The 27,899-nt window shown below is 41.8% G+C and overlaps 1 protein-coding gene across 2 annotated transcripts in view; it reads right to left on the bottom strand.

The window, feature by feature from the left end:
• Positions 1–27,899, bottom strand: part of ZEB1 (zinc finger E-box binding homeobox 1) — a 150,983-nt gene that overhangs the window by 61,570 nt on the left and 61,514 nt on the right. For both annotated transcript variants that reach the window (XM_075827485.1, XM_075827486.1), the window contains exon 2: positions 5,654–5,848. In XM_075827485.1, coding sequence (XP_075683600.1) covers positions 5,654–5,848 — 195 coding nt within the window. The remainder of the gene's footprint in view (positions 1–5,653; positions 5,849–27,899) is intronic.

Raw genomic sequence — 27,899 nt, forward strand, 5'->3', positions numbered from 1 at the left:
CCTAACTAATGAATTCTGGAAACCATGCTTTAAATAAATCAGTGCATCCCTTCTAAGGCCCTGTTCACACAGTATTTTGCAGGCAGAAAAAATTCTGCCTCAGAATTCCTTCAGGAATTTTGAGGCAGATTTTGACCTGCCTGCACTTTCTTGGCGCAGTTTTTACTGTGTTTTTCGCTCGCGGCCATTGAGGACGCTTTTTCTGCCTCCAATTGATTTCAATGGCAGGTCAGAGGCGGAACCGCAGCAATAAAGGACATGCCGCTTTTTTTCCCCGCGAGCGGCTAAGAGCTGCCCAGAAAAATAAAACGTCTCCACGTCCTATTTATTTTAACGGGAGGCAGATTTGGTCGTTTTTTGGTGCCGATTCCGACGCGGTTTCCGCGTCAAAATTCTGTGTCAACGCCCACTAAGGGTTTTTTGTCAAGCAGAAACAAAATCTGCCTTTGAAATTTCCTCCAGGGTTTTGGAGAAGGTTTTGAAAACGCAGGTGGTTTTTGAAGCGGTTGTCAAGGTTCCCAACAAAAAAATAAAAAGCCTTATTAAATCTGTAAAATTTACTAGCGTATTCCCCCCCCCCCCAAAAAAAAAAAAAGCGTCAAGAACCACGTCGAGCTGCAAGGTACGTTTTTTTTCTGCCTACAATTTGATCTAAAGACAGAGCAGCAAGCAGAAAAAAAATCTGCCTTGAAAAAAAAGTCGCTTCCGATTCCCATTGAAAATCAACGGAAGACAGATTCGTGGCATTTTTTTTAATTATAATTCCAACTCGTTAAATTCATCAAAATCACCATAAAAAACCTGTGTGGACATACCCTTAAGGCCAGGTACCCACGGGTCGGATACGCTGCGTAAAAATCACGCAGCGTATCCGACCAGGAACCCGCAGTACATTGCGTCCGGTGGTGCGGTTTTTCGGACGGAATTTCCGCTGCAGAAGAAAGCGCTCGTACTTACCCCCTCCCTCCTTTGACGTGCGCTCCGGCCTTCTACAAGGACGTTGGAGTCCATGTGAAATGTCATCCCAGGAGGCCGGACTGCAGGAAGGAGGAGGGCGTTCTGGGTAAGTATGATTTTTCTTTCCTGGAGTTGCGATTTTTGCAATGTAATCGCTGCGAGAACGCCACAAAAGTCGCAACACACTTTGCTTTCTGTTGCGGGTTTTGCACACCCATTGAATTCAAATGGGGAAAACAAGCAAAAAAAACCACAAAAATTAAGCATTAAATTCCGAACTTCGGGTCAATTTATTACCGTTTACGCTGCATATTTTTTCTGAAGTGGGGGCGGAATGCTACTGTGAATGCTGCGAAATTTCTGCATTGTTTACGCTACGTGGGAACCCAGTCTAGGGGTTCAGTCACACACAGAAATTTTTGTTGCAGAAATTTCTGCAACTGAAAATCAGTTAAAGGCTATGCACGCCTTTGAAAGAGATATATATATATATATATATATATATATATCAGTGTGTTTGGTGCAACTTTCAAATTAGTTTTTAAATAAAAATTATTTTTACTTTGAGATAGAGCTGTTGTATCGTTTGTCGAATCCTGTACCAGTCAGGTCCGCAGGACTGACGGGTTCAGTGTCAGCGGGTCCTGCGTGTCAACACACCTGTTATTCATCACATCGAAGTTCTTAACTTACATGTGATAGATTACAGGTGGATCACATGTCAGTCCCCAGATGGATTCAGGTCTTCGCGAACGAGCAGCTGCATCTCAAAAAGTTAAAATATTTTTTAATAAAAACGAAATTTGAAAGTTGCACCAATCACTGACAGACATTTTTATTATAAAAAAATAAAATAAAAAAAATCACTTTCAAAAGGTTTACATAGCCTCTAAAGTATAGCTAAACGTTCGACAAACTTCTGTTTAGTTTCTGTTCGGCTTTTTCCGGAAATAAATTTATCGGAGTACGGGCTCAAAGACTTTCTATTGAGTCCGTACACCGATACATTTATTTCCGGAAAAAGCCGAACAGACACGAAGCAGCTGAGCGCTCACACGAACGCTTCAGCTGCTTCGTTCTAGCGATTGATGGGGGTCTCCGTGCTCGGACCCCCACCAATACAAACGTCTGACATGTCACTAGGACATGTCAGAAGTTTCTCGAACGTTTAGCTACACTTTAAGTTCATCCTCATGGAACTTGTAGAAATCCATGCACCTGCTGGAGAAACAACCCCATTTAGATGAATGGAATGGATATTTAGTCGCTGCAATTTCTGCAACAAAATCTGCCGTATGTCACTTCACCCTAACTCTCCTCCCGCTAATTTGAATTTTTACTACATAATGAGGCCAAATCTTGGAAAAATTTAAAAAGACACAATGGCACAAGGCGTAATGTGGTCAAGATGCAGGTTTACCACTTCTATTAAATAATCAGTCATCTTCAGGTGTGAAGCTTGAAGCTCCTGGGGCCCAGTGCAAAATTAGTAACAGGGCCCCTCAATTATCATTGTCATTTATAATATGGGGTCTTCTTATGTAGCAGAGGGGCCTTTTGGGTGCTACCAGGTACCAGGGCCCGGTGCAACCTCTGATCCCCCAATAGCTGCACCACTAGACCTCTCCATAAAATATGGAGTCTCAATGATTATTTTTATTTTAATTTTTATGTTGCACCCCCAAAGAAAATCAATGAATCATTAGAATTAAAAAACGGGGAGTTGCACTTAATACCTGTGCATAAATAAAGACGATGAGTGAGCATTTTTGTTCATGGGAGACGGACCATTTTTACAATTTCAGAGGAAAGCTTTATTCAAAAAGTGGAATAAGGCTTTTATGGCAGTACTGGCTATCAAAGTGCAGCCCCTAACATGGACTCGCAGAAATCAGGATTCACCCAAGCCCAAATATCAGTCCTAATATTTTAATATTAATTCCTTGTAAAGCTAAGAAGGGGGCGGGGCTAGCTGCTACGAGGTAAGTATGCCCCCAAAAAAACCTTCCACAAAGACTTGGACTAATGCTTATATTTTAACAAAATTTGATTTTGATGGCAGCATGGTTCATAAAAGCTCACCTCTGGTAGCAATAATTATGCATAACCCCTTCCGAATGATGCCAGTGTCTTATAAGAAGTAGTTATTGTGTTGGCGACCCCCAGGTTCTTCTAATTGGGGGAGAAGGTATATTAGATAAAAATCTGTTTTTACATGGAATTACCCAATTTCATATAGCAGGCGATAACAGGGACATGGCTATCCCACCAGAGAACGGCAATCATAGTGACCGGAAGACCAAGACTTCAATCACAATGTTTTCCTGATAAATGGCGATAATAAGGTTTACATTCCCATACGACATCCTTCATCAAATATATATTCTTACAACGTTTGTGGTTTTCTCTCCAACCGACTCTTCACACACCTGTTTGAACCAGTAAGAGACGTGGGAGCGGATGAGAGATTGCTACTAAAGACTCTCTCAGAAGACCGTTATTTCACAGGTGGACACATTATTTTGTGTTAATTATGGTTTGTTAATAAAGATGTGTTTATAGAAAATATTAAATATTTTTTAAGGTTTGGAAAAGTTGGTATTTTACGAAAACTAGATTGCAATGTTATAAGCAATGAATAAAATATATTATATATATTATATATATATTTTGATGTGCAAATTGAAAAAAAGTTTATAATGCATTATATGAAAGATCTCCTTACAGGAGAACTTCAAAAAGAGTAAGGCGGGATTCACACGACCGGGTCGTTCCCGAGCCCGAGTGTCGGCCGGTAAAATCGGCCATTTTGCCCGGCCGGTTTGCATAAAGTTATGCATCCGTGCCGGGCCGGGCAGATCCGGACAGTGACATCAGCGGCAGCTCCTGAAGGGGAATCCCCATGTGTTCGGGGATTCCGCTTCAGGAGTTTCCCCTGATGTCACTGCCCAGATATGGACAGAGACATCAAGCGCTCTGTCCAGGAGCGGAATCCCCGAAAACACGGGGATTCCGCTCCTTCAAGGAGCTAAAGTGCGGCTAGCACATAGAGCGGGGAGATACCTCCCCGCTCTGCTATAGTGGCGTCGCTACAGTAGTAGCAGCCGCAGCTGCTGCTGCTACTAGCGGCGCCATCAAAGGTGTCGCCGAGCCAGGGTGCTTTTAACAAGCAGGGGAAGGGAGCCAGCGCAGCGCTCCCTCCACCTGCTGTACACCCCGGCCCTGCAACACAGTGTACAGCGATGCCATTCGTCAGAATGGCATCAACTCCTCCTCCTCACATGCACTCTGCGCTGTGAGGAGGAGGAGATAGAGCGCAAGCGCCGGGAAACCCGGCCATCACTCGGAACACATTCCGGTGATGGCCGTGTAATACCCGGCCCCATAGACTTGTATGGGAGCCGGGCGGCCGGGTGTCCGGGCAAAGATAGAGCATGTCCTATTTTTTGACGGCCGGATTTTCCGGCCGTCAAAAAATCGGTCGTGTGAATAGCCCCATTAGGGGTCTATCATTCCTAATGCAGCCGGGTGCCGGCCGATTTATGAACGGCCGGCACCCGGCCGGGAAACCCTGCCGTGTGAATGAGGCCTAACCAGTGTTCTTAAAAGGTGTTTTGTTTTTAACAGTCATTTGTAGTATTAAAAAATAGCAAATATACAACCTTGTATATTTGCATAGAAGGGTGGTGGGTCTTTCAGATGCAAGAGACATGGCCAGCAGCTCATCTAACCTCCCAAAACGTGCCCACAAGGCTATGGGAATGTCCTCTCAGCCTGGGAGGGCACTAGAGAAGAAGTTTGACAGGCCAAGTGCTACCTCTAAAGCCGGCATTAATGTAGTTATAATGGCAGCATTGTTTACCTGCAATAGGCAATGAATATACTTGGGCTTTTTTTCAAAAAGAAAGGTAAAAATGAATCTTAGAGAAAGGTCAAAAGAAAAGACGTGGGAACTCCACCACGTCGCCCAAAAAAGTGACATCCAAACCATGTTGAGTTGGTTGAAATCAATAGTGCTCATAGGTGCTATGAAGTGGAGCGATATTTAATAGAATCTGATTGGTTACAATTAGTGGGGAATAAGATTTATTTTTTTATTGTAGTTTTGAATCATTTTCAATTGATTCATAAGAACGAAAAAAATGAGTAGAAAACAGAGACTGGGGCTACATAGGAGCTTTGCTACGTGCCAGCTTCAAAACGTCTTTGTCACTTGCACACAACACATATTCGGCTCGGTTTACATCTGCGTTGGAGGCTCCATTAGGGGCCTCCGTCGCAGATCCAGCAGGGTTTACCGGAGACAATAGCGCAGAATGCTGTGCTATCGTGTCCGGTAAAATCGCAAACACCCCAACGGAAAGCCAAGTCAATGGGTTCCGTTGGCAACCGGCGGTGCCCGTTGTGCAACGAAACCGTTGGTTCCGTTATTCTCTTGTTCTGCTCCTCTGGTGGAGCAGAACAATGGAACAGCGCAAGGCAGGTGTGAATAGAGCCCTACTTATTTATTTATTTTCACCCAATGTGATTTCACATTGATATATTCTTTTCACATGTGGATGTTATGCAACAAAAAATTTGTGTGTAACATATAGCAAAAAAACAAAAAAAATTACAATTATTTTAAAAAAAAAGTACTGCAAAAGAGACTAACATGCACCGTCAAATTTTTCCCTTGAGAATTTGAAAAGAATACCTTCATCATCCCAACAAGTTTGCTTCACACTTTCACTGCCTTCTGCTAATACTGTTTGGTCGGTTGGCAAGTCGTCTTCTGGCACACTGCCCTCGCCATCTGCCGCATCTGTAACACTTTCCTCTTCTACTATGTGTAATTTGTCTTCATCGTCAGAATCAGAATTTGCGTCTAACACATTGTTGTAATTGGTAACTGTGGCAGAAAAAAACCCAAAAACAAAGATTTTAGCGAACGTGTTTTACAACAATGATGTGCTAAAGTCATTAGAATAGCAGATATTTACAATGAGTTCATATGGCACATTAGCAAAGCACCAACCATGAGCTACTCTATCCCTAGACCACACTGGGAATTCTAAACTTCTAATTGGTATATCAAGAAAAAAAAAAAAAAAAACAACCATCGTTCACAAAAAAAAAAAAAAAAAGTCCCAATAGTTAAATCTTTTTTCCCCTCATTTTTAACCCCTTCCCCCTGCTTGCATTCTGGGCCCTAATGACCAAGCAATTTTTATAGTTTTTCCATCGTCACATTCGAAGAGATATAACTTTTTTATTTTTGCGTCGACATAGTATAAGGTCTTGCTTTTTGCGGGACAAGTTGTATTTTTTAATAGCACCATTTTGGGGTACATATTATTTATTGATTAACTTTTTTTGGGGGGGGGGGAATAGAAAAAAAAACCTGAAATTTTGCCACACTTTTTTGCGTCCTAAATCTACGCGGTTTACCGTGTGGTATAAATAACACAATAACTTTATTCAGCGGGTTGTTACGATTGCAACGATACCAAATTTGTATAGATTTTGTATGTTTTACGACTTTTTTTTTCAAAATTATTTGTTTGTCTCCATATTTGAAGAGCCATAACTTTTTTTATTGTTCCGCCGATGCAGTTGTATGAGGGCTTTTTTTTTGCCGGAAGACTTGTCGTTTTTATTGGTACGACTTTTTGATCACTTTTCATCAAATTTTTTTTAAGGCAGGATTCACAGAAAACAGCAATTTTTCCATTGTTTTTTATTTTATTTTTTACGGCGTTCACCGTGCGGGTTAAATAATGTAATAGCTTTATAGTCGGGGTCATTATGGACGCGGCGATACCAAATATGTGTAACTTTTTTGCTTTGTTTTGTTGTTTTTTTAATAGTAAAGCATTTTGTAAGGGGAAAAAGTGGGTTTTTCATTTATTTTTTTTACATTTTTTATTAACTTTATTAAACTTTTTTTTTACTTTTTTACTAGTCCCACTAGGGGACTTTAATATGCGATCATCCGATCGCTTTTATAATACACTGCAATACTTCTGTATTGCAGTGTATTACTGCCTGTCCGTTTAAGGGTGGATTTACACGAACGCGATATACGTCCGTGCCACCCGCGTGTTTTTCACGCGTGTCGCACGGACCTATGCAAGTCTATGGGGCAGTGCAGACTGTCAGTGATTTTTGCGCAGCGTGAGTCCGCTGCGTAAAACTCACGACAGGTCCTATATTTCTGCGTTTTTCGCGCATAACGCACCCATTGAAGTCAATGGGTGCGTGAACATCACGCGCAGCACACGGAAGCACTTTTGTGGCACGTGCGTTATTCGCGCAGCAGCAGTCAAAAGTATGTTTGGAAACAGAAAAGCACCACGTGCTTTTCTGTTTACAAACATCCAAATGGAGTGTCATAACGATGGCGGCTGCGCGAAAATCACGCAGCCGCGCATCATACACTGATGACACACGGAGCTGTTAAGTGCCTTTTGCGCACGCAAAACGCTGTGTTTTTTTGCGTATGCAAAAACGCACACGCTCGTGTGAATCCCCCCTAAAACGGACAGGGATCTGCTAGGCCATATCTCAAGCATGACCTAGCAGGCATTCACTACAGGCAGACCTGGGGGCCTTTATTAGGCCCCTGGCTGCTATCGGAGACACAGACGCTCAGTGATCTTATCGCCGGGTGTCAGTGGGATGAGAGGGAGCTCCCCTCCCTCTCTCCAAAACCACTAATATCGATCTCACCCATTCGAGCAGGGACGCCCCCAGCTCTCGGCTACATCTGGCAGCTGAGAGCAGGGATATTTAACGGCTCCCTGCTCGGTTTATTTATTCTGATGCAGCGCCGTGAAAAGGTATATGCATCAGAATAAAGCCCATTAGTGGCCGCCGTGGTAAGGCGTATCGGCGGTCATTAAGGGGTTAACAAGTGAAGAAACAATTATAAGAAATTACAGTAAATAAAATCTGGAAATTCAGTTTTGAAGAAGATATTGCAAATTCAGGAGGGGGGAAAAAATAGGGTTTGTCCAAAAAATTGGATTACATACAAAAATGTGATATATTAGGTAGAAAAACGAATGAGTAACCTGTGTAAACCCAAAGTATTTAAATAAAAGTTTGCAATTTTCTGTATAAAAAAATGTCACCTTAATTTGCATTTAAAAAAAATTAATTATGGAAAAAAAATAAAAATTTATAGAACACACCTAGCGTACACAAAGGAAAGACTTAGTCAAGCCAACAACACCATATTTACTATAAGGCTGGGTTCACACGACCTATTTTCAGACGTATACGAGGCGTATTATGCCTCGTTTTACGTCTGAAAATAGGGCTACAATACGTCGGCAAACATCTGCCCATTCATTTGAATGGGTTTGCCGACGTACTGTGCCGACGACCTGTCATTTACGCGTCGTCGTTTGACAGCTGTCAAACGACGACGCGTAAAAATACAGCCTCGACACTTCTTTGGACGTTTTTGGAGCCGTTTTCTCATAGACTCCAATGAAAACAGCTCCAAAAACGGACGTAAAAAACGCCGCGAAAAACGTGAGTTGCTCAAAAAAACGTCTGAAAAACAGGGGCGGTTTTCCCTTGAAAAAAGCTCCGTATTTTCAGACGGTTTCGGTCACTACGTGTGCACATACCCTTAGAACGGCATGCAAAGATATTTTGCTATAACCAAAAAAAAAATGTTTCAATCAAAAGTCCTAATTTTTTTCCACAATACAACCGGTTTGCTTCATTTTCTAGCCAAATATTTATTTATTTTGTAATTAATACAAAAATGAAAAAAAATAATATAATATATATATATATATATATATATATATATATATATATATATATATATATATTAAAAAAAAAAAAAAAGGCCATAAACTGTAAAAATCCTCTACGGGGATATTCTACATTAATTTGACCCAGTCCATGAAATTTATAAATATAAGCTGATCGCCAGCAGGACCTTATTTAGAGAAGGTGTCCATATGGGAAGGAGGGACAGATGTGTGTTTACTTAAAAGACCACCAAGTATAAAGTTAAAAGCTTCTAAAAAAAAAAAAAAAGACCCCCTGCACTCGCGGCAGATTTTGTTGCATATTTGGTGCTGCAGAAACAACCCCATTCACATGAATGGAACTGATGGAAAATCTGAAGTGCGTGCAGGTGAGTATGTTCAAACACAGCAGATGTATTGCAGAAATTTCTGTGAAATTTCTGCACATTCTGCAGAAACAACCCCACTCAGATGTATGGAACAGACTTTCAAACTCCATTCTAATTTAGGGTTTGCTTACGTGTCCGATTCAATTTAGTTTTCCAGGAAATCTACGGCAGAAATTAAGAGGCTGAAAGATTTTGTTGCTGCAGATTTTGTTGCAAAAATTTCTGCAACTGAAAATCATTCCCGTTCATCTGAATGGGGACGTCTCTGCAGCAAACACGAAATCGGAAACAAAATCTGACACTTGTGCATGGGGCCAAACTCGGATTTCGGTTGCGGATTGGCCAGCGGATCTTCACGCAGATTAGCCTCATTGTAATTCAACGGATCTAATCCCTGGCTTTTCAGATTTTTCGTCAATAATAAACAAGCTGCAGATTTTAACCCCTTAATGACCGGGCCTGAAAATACCTTAATGACCAGCTAAATTTTTCTGTTTTTGCCTCTCTGCGTTTCAGCAGCCATAACTTTTTTATTTTTTCATTGACGTGGGGGTAAGAAAAAATTTTTTTACGGCATGAATATAGGAAAAAGCGATTCTCGGAAGTTTTTTTTGTTTATTTTTTATCCCGTTCACGTTTCACGCTAAATAACCCATTAGATTAATTCTTCAGGTTATTACGGTCGTGTAGATACCTAATATGCGTAGGTTTTTTGTTTTTATTTAGTGTAGAGGCAATAAAATGTATTTAATGCAAAATAAAGACTCTTTTTGGCACTTTTTTTATTTATTTATTTTTTTTGTTCCTTTTTTTTTTTTTTAATCCCATCAAGGGATCACTTTATTTGTAACTTTATTTTTTACTTGTAATGTATTAGCATACTTCTGTACGCTAATACATTACACTGTGTCACAATGACACAGGCTGCTGATCGGGCAGCACATAGTGTGCCTGAACAGCAGGCACACGGAACAGACAGCCCTGGGGTCCTTTGTAGGTCCCCAGGGCTGACTGCAGAGGGATTCCCCATTGTTTGATCGCATCACTGGAATCCCGGTGATGCGATCAAAGAGGGAAATTCCCTTTGATCATGCCGCGGTCACGGACCGCGTAATCAAAGGGTTACACAGCTGGGGTCCGAATGTTTGCCGACCCCAGCTGTGTTCAGGAGGCTGCTCTAAGATCAGGAGCTGTTAGTAACAGCTCCTGCTTAGAGGATGAGCGCTCACAGGAGCGCTCATCAGCCTCATCTGCAGCGACGCCAAAAGACGTCTCTGTAGATTAAGCACCCGCAAGGTGTTAACATCTTTTTCCAGTGCACGTGAATGGGATTTCAAAACCCCATTCACTTGCATTGAATATTGAAGGTCAGCGGATTTGATAAGGAATTAGGTGCTGAAGCCTCCGCACTCGAGATATGGGACATAAAGTGGTGATCATGGCAGGAAGGAATTTTTCTGGGACTTCCGGTCAGTAATCCTATGGAAGAACACAACAGTCAGCTTCTTCTCACCCTGAAATGGCTGATAACGTACAATGGATTTAAATTTGCGCTCATGTTTAGTGTCCCTTTAAATACGATGCAAAAATGGCCTTCATAATTACCAGCCATAGCGATTAAAGTGGACCTGACGCCTCTCCTGACATTTCCATTTTAGCAGATACTTTTATTTCCAAAGAAATAAAAATTCTGGATCATCTTTTCTTAGAACTCTGCGTTGTTTTATTCCTCCATTATTCCTTCTAGAAGTTTATTAATAAATGGAGAGCGCGGTGTTACTATTCCCCTTGTTAAGGGGCATGTCCCTATAGTCTTAGGGCTGATTCAGACGAACGTGACGATTTTGCGCGCGCAAAAAACGCGGCGTTATGCGTGCGCAAAAGGCACTTAACAGCTCCGTGTGTCATCACCATATGATGCTCGGCTGCGTGCTTTTTGCACAGCCGCCATCATTATGACACTCCGTTTGGATGTTTGTAAACAGAAAAGCACGAGGTGCGTTTCTGTTCACATTCATTCTTTTACTGCTGTTGCGCGAATAACACGCGTCCCACGGAAGTGCTTCCGTGCGGCATGCCTGGCTTTGAAGTCAATGGGTGCGTGATGCGCGAAAAACGCCGATATATAGAACTTGTCGCGACTTTTACGCAGCGGACTAACGCTGCGCAAAAAACACTGACTGTCTGTACTGCCCCATAGACTTCTATTGGTCTGCGCAAGGCGTGTGAAAACAACGCGGGCTGCACGGACGCAAATCACGTTCGTGTGAATCCGCCCTTAGAGTATGTGCACACGTAGTGACCAAAAACGTCTGAAAATCCAGAGCTGTTTTCAAGGGAAAACAGACCCTGCTTTTGAGACGTTTTTTGACCAACTCGCATTTTTCGCGGCGTTTTTCTCGCCGTTTTTTACGTCCGTTTTTGGAGCTGTTTTCATTGGAGTCTATGAGAAAACAGCTCCAAAAACGTCCAAAGAAGTGTCCTGCACTTCTTTTGACGAGGCTGTATTTTTACGCGTCGTCGTTTGACAGCTGTCAAACGACGACACGTAAATGACAGGTCGTCTGCACAGTACGTCGGCAAACCCATTCAAATGAATGGGCAGATGTTTGCCGACGTATTGTAGCCCTATTTTCCGACGTAAAACGAGGCATAATACGCCTCGTTTACGTCTGAAAATAGGTCGTGTGAACCCAGCCTAATAGAAATAGGAGAATTTGGACCACCTGTATGAACCCTAAAAAAGGTAAAATACATAGGTCTGTGCACAGTAATGGTTTGCAATGCTGGCCCCAAAAAGATCCAAACAACCTGGATGTGAAAGTAGTAACGGTTTAAAACTTCAGGAACCAAAAAAAAAATAAAAATATTTAAAATTAAAAAATAAGGATCAAAGGTCTCTGTTAATTAATGGGCTGACTGGACCAACTGATAAAGGACTAACAGGATGTTACTATCCAAAATTATTAATAAAACAACCATTGTCCCAGCTTGAGTTTTAGATATGGGCCTCATCTTATACACGGCAGCCAATGCAAATGAGTAAAGCTGCAGTGTAAAGCAAAAAAAAAAAAAAAAAAGGGGAGGCAGGAAGGGAGCAACAACCTGAACCTCTGACATCATCAAATAAAAGACAGGAGATTCTTTCTGAAATTACACGGAGCACTATAGCTGGAGTGATCAAACCACTGCCCTAAAACGGAGATAGACACAAAATATTGCTGTCTTTTAAATGGCAATGTTATTTATATGGAGGGATGGAGAGAAGCAACTGCCATACCTATGTTGTCGCTTATCTCAGGAAAAACAATAGCATTGGATGAGTTAGAAATCCAACCCGTCGAATCATAATCGTCCTTTGGAATTCGTCCAAAAGGACAAAAAACATCAGCAGGATTCTCCCAAAAAATCTCATGCCTTTGGCAAAGAAGAGAAAAAAGCCAAGAAAAGGAAGACTGAAGAAAATAATAGTGACTCCTCAATGCAATAATTTTGACCCTACGGCATCACAGAGGAGATCCATACATATTAATGGCTATAAAAGCTTGCAATAGACAACATGACGGGATCCGGCAGACACCAAGAGATGAAAATAGGTCATTTATACAATTCAGAGTTGAAAAACATATTTTTCTGCCTTGAATAAATAATAGTGCCAATGGAAAAATAAAGACATGTGAACCGCCAGAGGGATGCGAAGCCAATTATTTCACTTCTTCCTTCTCTACTAGAGCCAGGTAAATGAATCATTTAGTCCTTTAAAGTAGAATTCCAATGTTTTAGTTTACGCATTAAAGAAACGGATTTAGCCCCTTCGCTGCAATGAAAACTAAGAGTTGACTTTTGTTCTCATGAGCCACGCATAGTAAATACATACTCGGAGTTCAGGCCATTACGTTTTCACCTTTCTGACTATATTAGCGGTGATGTCGGAGTCGTGTAGAAAGGCATCCGTGCAGTAAAGTACAGGACAGAGGATAATGGGCCTGGTGTAAGCAGAATATTAATCTGGATGGACCTGCTAATTAAAAGTCTTTACAGGAAGTCCAAGAGTGAAAGTTCTTTATTTCTTCCAAAAAAGCCTTTTTATTGGTGCCCTCAAGACTCGAAAGCAATAAAGAAACCTGGACAGGTGACCGATGATATTCTGGATTATTGCACGGTCATAGGAAGTGTACAAGACCGAATTGTAAAAGGATTTTAAAAAAAAGAAACGTTTTCCGCTTCTGGTATCTTAAAACAAAGTTGTAACTAAGGCTATATTCACACGCTAAACAAAAAACGGATGTAAAATATGGAGCCGTTTTCAAGGGAAAACAGCCACTGATTTTCAGCCGTTTATGCATCAGGTGTTTTTTTATGCGTTTTTTACGGCTATTTTTGGAGCGGTTTTTCTATGGACCCAATAAAAAAACGGCTCAAGAAGTTATTTTTAGCCGTTCTTCAGGGGCATTTACGGCCTGCAAAAAGCCTGAAAATATGCCGTGTGAACATATAGGGTATGTTCATACGGCCTATTTTCAGCGGTTTTCACCCGGCAATAAAGATTATGTTCGCTTTCCTAGCCATTATTTAAATACCCTGACCAAGACTAAGTAGCCGGTTGGTGCACATGCCCCATCAGGCTCCTCACTAGCTATGTCTCCGGCTAAAATGCCTTGAAGCTCAGTGTCGGTGACAAATGCCTGACTATCAGTATTCCTGGACCACTGTCTGTAGAGTTTCATTCATTTTATTTTATTAAAATCAATTGCTAAATTATTTTTTGGGGGGGTAAAGGGCTTTTTTTTTTTTTCATTTTCTTCCCTCAAATCCGCATCAATCCCTGTCCATTGGGTTTTTGTTAACCAGCACATAAAAACAGCCAATTTTTAAAGGGGTTTTCCAGGCAAAGTTTAGGCTTCTTTAATATGTAAGTGAGAAATACTTACATATAGATGAACACTCCGGTACTTAGATCCGCCAGTTTCATTGCCAGTCATGTGAGCACCAAGTTCTGTTCTTCTATGTGAGCACACTAAAAATGGGTGGGTCATATAAGTCACACAGAGCCAGAATCCCTCCCGCTCCATCATGATGCCTAAACCCCTCCCTCTACTCCTCTGCATGATGCATATGAACAGTAAGGGTATGTTCACACAACTTATTTTTGGCCGTTTTTCGAGTCGTAAACTGCTGAAAAATCGGAAGAACAACGCCTACAAACATCTGCTCATTGATGTCAATGGGAAAAACGGTGTTCTGTTCCAACAGGGCGTTTTTGTATGCGGCCGTTTTGAAAAACGGCCGCGTAAAAATAAAAAAAAACGCAAAAAAGTGCATGTCCCTTCTTGAGCCGTTTTTGGAGCCATTTTTCATTGACTATAGAAAAATCGCTCCAAAAACGCCTGTAAAAAACTACGTGAAAAATGCTAGTTCGTTAAAAAACCTTCTCAAAATCAGGAGCGGTTTTCTCTTGAAAACAGCTCCGTATTTTCAGACGTTTTTTGCTAAGCGTGTAAACATACCCTAAGGGCTGGTGAAGCTCCGAGGCGGTGCCCTATCTATCCTCAATTTACTGCGCGTGCGCAGTTAACATGCAAAGGATAAGGAGGAGAACGGTAAGCAAGAGGATGGATTCTAATCAATTGTCTGGATGATGCGGGTCGATTAATGAGGGCGGGCTTAGGAGCTACTGCGGGAAGGAGAGGTGGTTGTTACCACCAACTACTAATAAAGTGGTGGGGCTGAGGACTTCAGGTGACTAGCAATGAAAATGGAGGAACAGCGCATCAGACACTGGGAGCGACCCTTGATATGTAAATGTGTTTTTTTCCTGGGAAAACCCCTTTAAATGCGGAACCATCATGTAATTTTCCTAGAACTCATTACCATGTGACATTTTTTAATAATTATGCGGTAGAGGGGGCTTTATACCACAGGTACCAGAGCCTGGGTGGGTCCTGCTACCTCTGCACCCTCGATAGTGAAGCCCCTGGCAATATGTGAACCTGGTCATAGGCCAGCTCAGGACAGTCCCCTCTGAAGTCTGGCTTGAATGGAGCTCAAAGATGCAACTTTTGCAGAATTGTTTTTTCCCCCATGTAAGTCCATGAAACGTGCAACTCTCTCACAACGGTGACAATTCCCTCCGTCTATTATTATGAAGTACAGCGGTTACAGGATTGTTTTCGGTTCCCTAAAAGTCGCTATAACCCAATACAGACCATGTGCAACTCAACTCATACTGTGGCTTTTTTTCATAGGACTGGAAGTCATTTCAGTAATAATAATGGAGATCCAATATAGACACTGTTGAACAGTTTGTTTGGCACATTAGTAGTCACTTTCCGACTGTCTCCTAGAGACGTGTAAGGTTTTTTTTTGCACTCCTGAGGATGGTGGCGCCTGTAACTGTACAGAAAGATAACACCCAAGCTAGGATGTGGCCCTGTCTACGCTAACCTCCATTACCCACTGGAAGCCAGCTGTTTGGAACGAGGTCATAACTTCCCCCGGCCGGAGCATTACATCATAAACAGCTTCCCAGATGCAGCCGGGGAAATTTAGCAGAGTCCTCTTTGTAATGGAATTAAAGAGTCTCAGTAGTAATCCTTTAACCCTTTAATTCCAACTGCCCTGGTGGGTTAGGCCGTCAAAAACCATGACTATTTTTCCTTTTAAACAAATGTAAATTTGCACATGACAGACGTACATCAGTTTATGTTTCAAAAAAATTCTACTTGTATTCTCGTTGATAGAATTGGCACGCGCAAGTAATACCAATTGTTTATACGTAAATGATCACATGGTCCAGTGACCCACTACTAATTGTTTTCTATACATGTCCTTCGGTATCTGAACTGAAGACTGTAATTGTACGACTGCTAATGACCTGTGACGCCTATTTACATGGCATAGCATATGGCTTACCCGTTACTTCAGAGAAGCAGGACGCCTGCAGGCAACCGGAACAGTTGTGAGGGCCGAGACCTCGCTCCAAGCGGTCATCCCAGCAGTGAGAGTCTCACTCACTAATAACCTCACTAATTTGCTGGTTAGTTTACTTTATTACAAATTAGAACAAACATTTTGTGATGAGGTTTCACCAGCAAATAGGAACACACATATTTTTAGTCCACAGTCAACCAGAAATGTTAGGTCCCATCTGCCATTCATGGTCAGCAAGGCTCTCCACTGATCTAATGACAAGGGCCCCTCCGAGCCATAGGCTTGGGGGATACATGGTCGCACGAGCCCCAAAAATATGTTTTTATTGGTATTTAAGTCTGTTCTGTAGTATGGTTTTGTGTGGTTGTATTTTCTCTCCCCCCCCCCCCTTCCCCTCTTTTTTCCAAATGTAGTGAAATGGTACTTACCTTACAGGACGTCCCCTATGTAAGCTGTACAAGTTGGTACGAGCGGGTTCCAGTTGTTTCCAGGCAGATGTTTCCTGGTGAACAGCTGATTGGACGAGGTCAGCTGTGCTGTTGGCATGAGCAGGTTCCTGAATATTCCATCTCCAGGCAGTTTTCTCATAGATACAGCTGATTGGTTATTGGAATTTCAAAAACGGCGGGAATCTGTACTATAAAGGAGTGAGCTTCTTCGTGGTCAAGCAGTCGTCTGGAGCCATTTGGACCGTCGCCCACCCACCCTTCCTTATGTGTGAATTTCCCTTCCGTCACGATGTTTGTTAGTGGGTTTTTGTCACCCAGCTAATGATGGGCGGACTTGGTATTTTATTATAAAAGCTGGATTTTTTTATTGGTTTATTGATTTCAATTTATGGTTATTTATATATTTTAAGTATTATGGATTTTGTTACCCTTAATAAACATCGTGGCCTTAATTATCCAATGATACTATTGTGTTTTCTTTTAATGTGGTTTATTTTGTGGGGTCTGTGCTACCATGTACTTGGACCATGTTGCCTAGAAGAAACGTGAAAAAGCATGGACAAGGATTGAACGGGGATAAAACCGCAATACCGGTAACACCCCATGGACAGCAGTGGCACGGTTTCTGGAAAAAGACTTTGTTGTACTAAGCTTTAACATAGGTTTCCATGTTTTTTCACTCCCTACACTTGTACTTCAAAGAATATCCACCACTCCTTAGAGCCTTGCCTAACAGGAGTGGTACAGGAGGCAGGTAGCCAATGCTTCTAGAAATGTGCCCGGTGTTGCTTTATGGCAATGCCCTGCTACTAGCCAGGGATAGTCCGCCTGGGTAATGTATGCCATCAGGCGATGATGGAACAGATAATGGATTTCGTACGCTGAGAAAGATAACACAAACAGCTAAATACAAGGCATATCACTAGTGACAGCATATCCCAGTGACAGCATATCCCAGTGACAGCATATCCTAGTGACATGTCATCACTTTCTGTGATGGAAAGTGCAAGTTTTGGCTCTCCAGCTGTCGTTCAACTACAACTCCCAGTATGTCCTGACAGTCTGCACAAGAAGAATAGATTTGCATGCATTGCATGTTAAGCAAGTCTCTCCAGTAAAGGTCTTCACTGATCTAATGTACTGGGACCATGTTGCCCTAAATAGGGGTGGACAAGCTTTGAAGTACTAGTGTGTGGAGTAAAGTGATATGAAAACCCATATTAAGGATGTGTATGACATTAGAACAACATGGCTGCTTTCTTCCAGCGCCACTCTTGTTCATGGGCTGTTACCGGTATTGCAGCTTAGCACCGTTCACTTGACCTTCAAAACTTGTCCACCTCTCTTCAGGACAACATGATCCAGTACATTAGATCAGGTGAGAGCCACAGGTTGAAATAACACTGGTCTACAGTATTTTTTCCAACCCTGGGTGAATTTAAAAAGAAATAAAATAAAAAAAAGAGAAACTCAAGCGAATTTTATTTAATTTTTTCGCGGAAAATCTCTATTTGAAAAAAAATTAATTAGGGCAATCAAAAGTCATTAAATATACAAGGAAATGCCCCTAAAAAAAACTCCCAGATAATTTGCACAAAATGCAACGTAACAAAAGAAAATAAATAAATCAAGAGCAGAACGAGGAAGCGGAACAGTTAAATGCCCAAAACAGACAAATGTTTCTACATATAGCTCAAACCAATTAGGTAAGCAGTGAAGTGAAGAGGGAACAGGCAGGTTGGGGCCGTGGAGGTATTTATACCAGTCCGGAAACCACCGGCTATAAAAGGTAAGATGCCAGCAATCTTGACACACTTGGGAGGCCTGCTGATTAACAAAGCTACAGGCCACACAGGAACCAGCCAAGGGAAAAAGAAAGGTAAAGATAAATTTCCTGGACACTATACAGCACCTACTATGAGGAATCACAGTCAAGGTTTACAACCTGGCGTCCAGCCAGCATGTGCTTCACATACGCAAAAGGCAATGCAGGAACTAGAGTTCAGCAACAAAGTCAACCACTAAACGGAAAGATTTCATATTGTACTTATCAGCGCATAGCCATCCGGTCTTAAAATATTTAATCCGGGATAATGATGGATCTGAAGAGCCCAAAATCTCTCCATACAGTCAGTGTTCATCTAGTTTACATAAGGCAGGAAGATACTTCAGAGCTTGTTGACACCAAAATCAGTTTTTTTTTTATGGTGGTCCAAAAAGGTGCCAACGCCAATCCTTGATCATTTTGATTCTACGGAATTCCCATCATTCCTATTTTATTTACAATATTACGCTTTAAACAGGAGCAGAATGTGTTAATAAAAATTCTGATACATTTGATTTTTAATTTTGTAGTCAGATGAATAATGAGGTATGCAAGAATGATTCCTCAGCAAAGACTAGTTAACTTAAACAAACTGAACATTAGAAAAAAAAGGGGATAAAGAAAAAAGGTAAAACAATACATGTTACAGGTGATTTTAATATACCAAATTTTGGCAAACTTTAACATCTGCAACATGTAAACTTCAAACCTACTTTTATTTTTTATTTTTTTTTTTACCAAATTTGGTTCTCAATTTTGTGCTGTTCATTTTTTTCATATATCCTTCTAGTGGTCGAAGCTCCAAATTCCCCAGGATATAGTTAAATTCTGGCTTCCGGCAGCCACCACTAGGGGGAGCTTATCGCATACAGTAAATTCAATACAACAATATTCAGAAAGCTCTCAAGCTCCCCCTAGTGGTGGTTGCAGACAGCCAGAATTTATGTTGGACCTAAAAAAGACATGGTGTTAAAAATTAAACACTTTAAGCCGCGGTTTACAAAGTGCAGTTTTGCATGCACTTTGTAGCCAAGACTGGAATAAGCCTTTCTTTTATATTTCCCTCCACTTAGAATCCACTCCTAGGTTTGGCTAAGACATGCAATGTATGTATTCACGGATATCAATAATCAATGACAACCAACACCACAACATGGCTATAAATGAAACCCTCACCAAATTCGTTTAAATGAAGCGACAAAAGTGCTCGTGTCAGCGCTCAGCCGCTTCGTATCGGTTTGGCTTTTTCCAGAATGCCGATGTACTGCCTCATAGACTTTCTATTGAGCCCGTAATCCGATACATTGGATTTCTGGAAAAGGCCGAACAGAAACGAAGTGGCTGAGCGCTCACACGAGCTCTTCTGTTGTTTCGTCTTAGCGATTGGTGGGGGTCTCAGTGCTCGGACCCCCACCAATCAAAACTTCTGACACGTCACTATAACAGCATGTCAGAAGTTTGTTGAACGTTTAGTTACCCTTTAAGCGGACCATAGATTTCGGATCATGATCAGCAAAAACACAATTCCAAATATTTTTCTAGATTTTTGACTAAAAGCAACAAAAAACTTGACTAATCAATAACCAACAGACAGACGTCAAAGACAAATTTGTTGAATATAAATCTTGCATTTTAGAATTATTGGCTTGGGAATGGTTTCATTTTTGCATTTAAAGCTTTTTATTTGTGGATTGTTGAAAAATCGATCGGCAAAAGTAACTGTGGAACAACAGGCCTGGACTCATAGGAAGGACACTTATAAGGTCACCTAACCCCAAGAAGCGCCACGAATGAAAGACGCCCATTTACGCCATGTCAAGCATTCAGAAGCAAAATTTTTACATGGTCTGTATCATCCTCCTAATGGTTATAGATTTAAAAAAAAAAAAAAAAAAAGTCCCTCCCGCAGCGTATGTCCATGTAACACGAGGAAATTAATGGCACAGGAGATCCAAATTCAACAAAATGATGGTCCAGGTCATGGCTGCCAGACTGTCCTGAGAGATGTGCTTCATGGCCAGTGTTTTCTATTAGTTGTGAGGTATGGTGTGAATTAGCAGTCTGGATGTGGTCATTGTCTAGGTATTTATGGGGTACATAACAAAGTCTATTTGTACAGATACTGTATCCATGACCAGGGCGTGATTAACTACAAAGGAGCATGTAAACTGTGCAAGGGAGAATCATCTACCTTAAATAATAGTACTGGTGAAGGATCAGGTTAATGTGTTACAGCTGAATCGGTGACTGAACTTTTGTCATCTGTTCGCCATGAAATAGGAATACGGGGGAAAGTGCTTTCATTTTAAAGCTACAGAGATAAATTCTAATAAATAATGTAGAAGGGTTAAATTTGAAGTATGTTACAGTTTAACGTATATGGAACAATATATCTCAATTAGAACTTGAATCATTAGTTGGAATGGGGAGGCCTCGTTCCACGAAAGAGTGGTGTTGGGTATGGCAATCAATCCGGTTCTATTATTTTTCTAGAGGCATGTAAAATGCGCAAAAAAACTTGTCAGATACACGCCGTGTGAACCGGTCAACTGAAAAGAGTCATTCACTTCACTTTCATCATTCTAAGGGTATGTTCACACGTAAACATCTCGAAAACCGGCTGAAAAATCAGAAAGCAGAGCGCCTTCAAACATATGCCCATTGGTTTCAATGGGAAATACGGCGTTCTGTTCTGACGGGGCATTTTTTTACGCGGCCATTTTCCAAAAAACGGCACGTAAAAAGACGCCCGCCAAAAAGAAGTGCATGTCACTTCTTGGGCCGTTTTTGGAGCAGTTTTTCATTGACTCTATAGAAAAACAGCTCCAAAAACGGCCGTAAAAAATACCGCCAAAAACGCGAGTTTGATTTAAAAATGGCTGAAAATCGGGAGCGGTTTTCCCTTTCTTTAGTAAGAGTGTGAACATACCCTTAGCCTTTTGGTGTGTCCTATATCTTCTGCGAGCTGCATTTCAACAATCACACCCAAAACGGCAGCCGGACACTGCTTAGCAATTTGAAGACACCTTTTCCTGGCTTGTAGGAGGGGGGGGGGGGGGTGAGATTCCCTCCCACATTTACGGCAGCTGTGAGTCAGGTTGCTTTGCCTTATTCACCTTGCTGTAATTCTGGGAAGTGCTCCCTCTGGTGGCCAACATAGGAAAAGATGTCAAATTATTATTTCATTATTAATACTTTCCACAAAAAAAAAAATACAGCAAAAAACGTAAAAATACAATAGAAATAACTAACTTAAAAAAAAAATAAAAAAGGTTTAATTCGCGACACATTCCCTTTAAAGAAAAGGACTAAGATACTAACAATAGTGTAAATATTTAAAAGCTGCTGAAGGAAGTCCACCTAGCGGTCTCTTAAACAGGAAGGTAATTCTAAAATTCAGAAAAGATTGTAAAAACACCACAATGGTGCTTATTTATAATTCATATGGTAAGCTGGGGGGAGAAAAAAAAAAAAAGTTGTGTGTAATACAGTTTTACAAAAAGATCAAGTGGATATACAATTGGCACATTCCAGTCAGGCACGTCATGTTTATCTCCAAACCAGGGAACATCTCACCAGTGTCAGGAAGTTTTACCCTGGCCTAATAATGGGAAATAGATAGGTCAAGTTTTGCTTGTACAAAAGACTGTATGACCATAAGTCTTCTGAAAATCCCATCATTCAACAAAGCGAATACACCCTTATCCTTCATTCACAGTATATTGCGGTTGACTATTGATTTAATGTATGAAGAACTGTCAAACACCAACATATTTGATCCGAATGTCCAGATCAATTGGTTCACCTCCCCTCCAGAAGATAAGCGGCACCAGAGATGCATAGTTCCTGCTGACTTATCTCACCTCAAAGAATTGACCCTTCAGAATGTAGGCATCTTGGACCATAAGGAGGGATGCGCAAAGGATTATAATCAGCTTTATGTCTGTCCTTATGGTTATGTATAGTATTGGCGAGAACTTAACGACCAAAAAAAGTCAAATGCTCTTCCCGCCTGAAGGTGTGCAAAATTCAGGTTCAGCTGGCAACAACAGCTGATTGGGTCAAGACCTATGACGTATGTGACGAAGTTGCTCAGGAAGATTTTAACCTCTGCCCAGTTACAGGTGGGTCATTACATCAGTAAATCCAAGGGATCCACTTATTTCGCTATTTAAAGGAAGGGTCCTTGTCCCTCTCCTAACCCTTCAGGACTGTTGACTTTTGTGCCGCTCGCCCTCCCCCTCTTAGGGCTCTAATCTAAAATTAATTTAAAAAAATAGTAAACCTTTTATGTTCTGTATTGTCATCACGGCCACTTTATTAGAAGGAGGGGTAAGTAGCTCATCTTGGTGGGAGGACGAGTAGTTGATAAGTCGGTTTAGTCCAAGTTTATGGACTATGATGTGAATAATCATATAATATGAATAATTATTTGTTTGTGGAGTTTCAATTATTTACTTGATCTTTAATAAGACGACCGTGGCCAAATTTTATCTCCACTAATGATCGTTTCCATGTGTCTTATTTTTTAAGTTGTAATTTCTTGTATGTAATGTTAAGGGTTATTATGAATTGTGATTTATAATCCCATGAGAGGGTTTGGAAGTGGGGGCACATCCTTGGTCAAAATTATCACATTTATTTAACCATAATCGGGACAAATTCTGCTCAAGTAGGTGGAGGAAGCGTCTTTCTTTTCAACTCGACAGGCTCTAGGAAGCTCTAAAGGTGCTACCAATTCGCAGAAGGTGCTCCCTCTCACCATTTGCTTGACATATATCTCTTGAGCTTTAAAAGGGAACCTGTCACCAGAATTTCACCGATTGATCTCTACTCACCCCTCACTGGCCGCTACTGTCAAAAGTTCATTGCCGTTATCCCCTCTCCTAAACTCCTGACCGTAAATAACAGTCTGCAAACATTTTGCGCCTTTTATGGTAATAATCCGTCAGTCTAGTTCGTTCCTCTTCTTATGCCCGCCCACCACCAAAAACTGGCCCGTCCTGAATGCCAAAATCTCATCTAAGATAGCGTGCCATGTATGGTCCAATACGGTGTCCCGTTATGCGCACGCACCAGAAAAGGACATTGATGCACAAGCGCAGGATTTAGTGTGAGCTGGGGGAGGCGAGGAGCGGTCAATCAAAAGTAAGGAGGTGGGGTTAACTCGGAAAGGCTTGAGGAATGAAGATATGACTCATTCCCATCAGCATACGGCACAGGAACACTAAGAAACTGAATACTAAAAAGGTACAGAGCCGACTTAGAATATAAATATAGGCTACATAAAAATGATTTTTCACCCACTTCCACCAGGTATTGCTGGTTTAATAGGTGAAATGCTGGTGACAGGTTCCCTTTAAGTGCAGTCTGGAACCCAGATTCTTAAAGAGGTTTTCCAAGTAAAAAAAAAAAAAATTCATACTCATCTTAACGCTTAGGAAGCATTTACTTTCTAATAGACTTACATTTTCAAAACTGCCCCTGTTCTGTGATCCGGCCACACAACACGTGACATCACCTTTTATTCCAGCTCTAGCGACGTCCCATATACCAATCACGTAGGCCGAGTGTGCAGTTCTAGCCCAATACATGGGACGTAACTAGTGACATTTTATTTTTGGGGCGCGTAGTTATGTTGCAGGGAACGCGCATGTGCAAGCCCCGCTACACTCTAAGCATGCATGAAACAAAGTGCAAGTGCTTGCAGGGTGACGAGGGGGAGTGGAGTGCTCTCCAGGAATAAAATGGAGGAGCCTACAACACGCTGCTCACAGCGTGCAGGGCATAGTGGGAACTGCAGCCTCAGCATGAGGTGAAGTGAACAAACATGCCCAACAACTGCAGGCCAGCAATGTAAACAAACCGCGTGCATCTGGAAAGCGGGTATCGGCAATTACAGTTTTTTGGGAGGGGGTTTTACATGGATTAAATCCATGCCAAACTAACACTTCGATAAGGTTTACGATTCTGCAATTTCTCACTTGTGCAACGGATCGATACTGGTCTTAAAAAACGAAAAAAACAAACAAAAAAACTGTAGGTTTACATATAGCAATTCCTCAATATTGCAGTGGAATTGTAATCGTAGTCAAATGGTACAGAGGCAGTAGAGTCTAGGTGGTGGATTCATTGCCAGACCATCGAGCGATTGCTTTTACACAGAGCAATTAGTGGATCTGATCATCAAAATTTTTAGCATACATGAAGATCGCCGAGTATTTACACAGAGACGATCGTCGGGAACAAAATCACACACATTACCAAAGCCTTCAGAGGAACCTTAATGCACAAAATTCAAGGTAGTTTCTGAAATGTTGTCTACTGACCACTCTACTGCAAGCATCACAAATGGTTTTCAATTTCCGTCCTCTAAACTACAGTCCATAAACACGTCTGGTTTACCAGGCAGAAATAAATGCTATCAGATACATCTAACAAGTTTATTTTTATATTCAGTGTGTAGGAGTATGAAACCCTGGCTCAAATTCTCTAAAGTCATGTGACGTTACACAAGGGACGGGACAAACTTGGTTTATTTCTGCCTCATCCATGTTGTACAGGAGAACCACGTGGCCCTTCATGACTTTCATTTGTGGTCTGTCCGTGTAGCTATATCAGAATGAAAATATATTTTCTTACGATGAATAAAGACATTTTTGTGAGACATAACAAGCTTATTAATGGCAGGTGTCGGCAGCCGTGAGATTATTTCAGAAGGTCCACTCCTACTTGTTCGCTTTGCATTCTCTCTATTTCTACTAGAACAGACTACCAGACATCAGGCCTACTGTCTTAAAAAGAACCTTTCACCTCCCCATACATGTGCAGCATGTAATGGGCAGGGGTGCACAAACCCCGGGTCACTTTACATTTTTTTCTACCCTGCTCCGTTATTTAGATATCGGTGCCGTTATATTTGGCGCCCGATATTTAAATAACACGGTCAATGGGGTGTGTACAGGCAAGGGGACATGTTACTATGGCTATGACACTGTCCAATCAGATATGGACAGTGTTACAGCAAGAGCAAGGAGAGAGGAGAATGCGCGCGCGCACACACAGACGTTCTCACTCTTCAGCTTTCAAGATCAGTCTTCTGCCCAACTGGCAAGGGGGCGTGTCACTGCTACGGACAGTGTAAGTGCTGTGGAGAGGAGAGCACCCATGCGCGCTCTCATCTCTTCAGCTCTTGCAAGAGATCAATCTTGTATTTTGTCTGCCGAACTGGCAATGGGGCGTGTCACTGCTACGGACGCTTGCACTGTCCATAGCAGACACACCCCCTTGCCAGTTCGGCAGAAGACTGGTCTTGAAAGCTGAAGAGTGAGAGTGTGCGTTTTCTCTCTCTCTGTAACACTGTCCGTATCTGATTGGACAGTGTCACAGCCATAGTAACACGCCCCGTTGCCAGTACACTCCCCATTGACAGTTCAGGTGGTTATTTAAATATCGGGCGCCAAATATAACGGCACCGATATCTAAATAATGGAGGAATATAGAAAAAGAAATGTAAAGTGCCCCAGGGTTTGTGCAGCCCTGGCCATAAAATGCTGCACATGTATGGGGAGGTGAAAGGTTCTCTTTAAAAATGTCAGCCTCTGAAGGGTTAAGAAAAATCTGCAGGTTTTTAAAAGACCCTGGTAATGCGAGTTTTGGGTGGTATTGAATTTCCCCTCTTACCAAGAGCAGACGGTTAGGAGTGTCTGGCATCCCTCCCATACACATCAGTTGTTCAACAAGATCTGTTCCCATCAAAACCAATGTCCATGTGGTCTTTCGACTTTGTCCAGGATCGGCATGAATACAAGACTCCCAAAAATAGTGGTTTCAGATGTAAAATCAAGACGGTCATTGGAGACAAGTGCCCCTAGCCAGCACTCCCCGAGTTTGCAGCAATGGGCGACATAATGGAATCTCTCGTCTGTGGTTTGTATCATACAACATTCTCCTAGTGCTATCTGCAAACGATACGGGGACAGGGAAACTCTTAAGAGGGTTAAAGGAAAAAGTTGATAAAAACACAAGTGTGTTATCGCTGTGGGATACACTGTATGTGCTAAAAGTAACCACACGGAACGGGCAGACATATAAATACAGCGAACCACGGCTCTCTCCATGACTCCACTTACGATTATCTCCATTAAACACCACAGTGTAATACCTGCTGTACCACGTTGTCACAATTGTATGTTTCATGCAGGACATAATGATCCCTTTTTTTATAAGCCGTTCCAGAATGACTCCGTTAATAACAGTAAGTGCTATTCTTGGGTTATATAAGCCTGGCGGCTAATGCCAACATCCGCGCTTCAAGTCTTTCTTGCATTCATTCTGCATCACCTGAACTAGACAAAAAGACAATACTTAAAGCATAGCCAGGTCTGCGGATAACGCGCCGCACAAAAAGCGTTAGAAGGTCGGTTTTAAAACAGAAGTACAAACTGCAGTTCCCAGCAGATTAGGCCTGAAGAGCTTGAGAAAACTAGCACATTGAGTGTTAACTATGCTAAGAGACGTTGTCACTTCCCTTCCCCCACATCTAAAAATGACACATAACCGGGAAAAAACCAAAACGTGGTTACCGTTCTAGCCCCCACAGGTGTTGCGACTTAGCTTTTTTAGTCCCACTACTAGCACCCCTAACCAGCCATGCTCTGCTGTGAATGGCAGGGGAGCCACTCAGCATCTGACTAGTTTCCTCGAAGTAAAGGCTCATGCACACTGGTGTATTATTCTTTACGGAGCCATAATAGGGCTGCCTTAGGCGAGGTTCACACTGACTTTTTTGCAGGAGGAAAATCTGCCTCAAAATTCCGTTTGGAATTTTGAGGAAGATTTTGCTCTGCCTGCACGGCGATTTTCGCAGCATTTTTCGCCCACGGCCGTTGAGCGCTGCGGGCAAAAGAACGCAGCGAAATACGCTTTCTCTGCCTCCCATTGATGTCAATGGGAGGTCAGAGGCGTAAACGCCCGGAGATAGAAACGCCTCTGCCTCCCATTGAAATCAATGGGAGGTATTTTCGGCCGTTTTTTGGCATGGTTTTCCGGCACGGTTTCCGCGTAAAAAAACTCCATGTGGACTCCACCTTAGAGGCCTCTACTGTACATCCATTTTCCCCCAACTTCAAACGAAGATTTTTTTATGTTGGATGACGGCACGCCCTATAGGACTCCTCCTAGAACAATTGCTTCTAGGGGGAAATACCTTCATTTATACAGAGTCTGATGGAACCTGTACACCGGTGCACAGAGGCCGTGCGGCTCCGTACTAGGAAAGTACACGGCCCTGCACACTGGGCTCTGCCATGTACACAGATCCTAATACAATGAAGCATTACACAGTGGCCATTGACATCAGTCGTCCATTTGGAAGCCCCTGTACATACCGGTATATTAAAAAAAAAAAAAAGAAGAGGAGCGATGTCCGCTCTTTGTAGCCATAATTCGCTCTGGCAAAATGAATGGGGAGTATTAAATCGCTGGACCACCTCTATACTAGGAGCGGATAAAACATATTGGGAAGAGTTTTCCGAAAAAAACAACTCCATTAATGGTAAAATTCATAGCTTTTTTTCCACTAAACTCATTCGTTAAA

This window comes from Rhinoderma darwinii, chromosome 5 (assembly GCF_050947455.1).
Source record: "Rhinoderma darwinii isolate aRhiDar2 chromosome 5, aRhiDar2.hap1, whole genome shotgun sequence".
NCBI classification, from domain to species: Eukaryota; Metazoa; Chordata; class Amphibia; order Anura; family Rhinodermatidae; genus Rhinoderma; species Rhinoderma darwinii.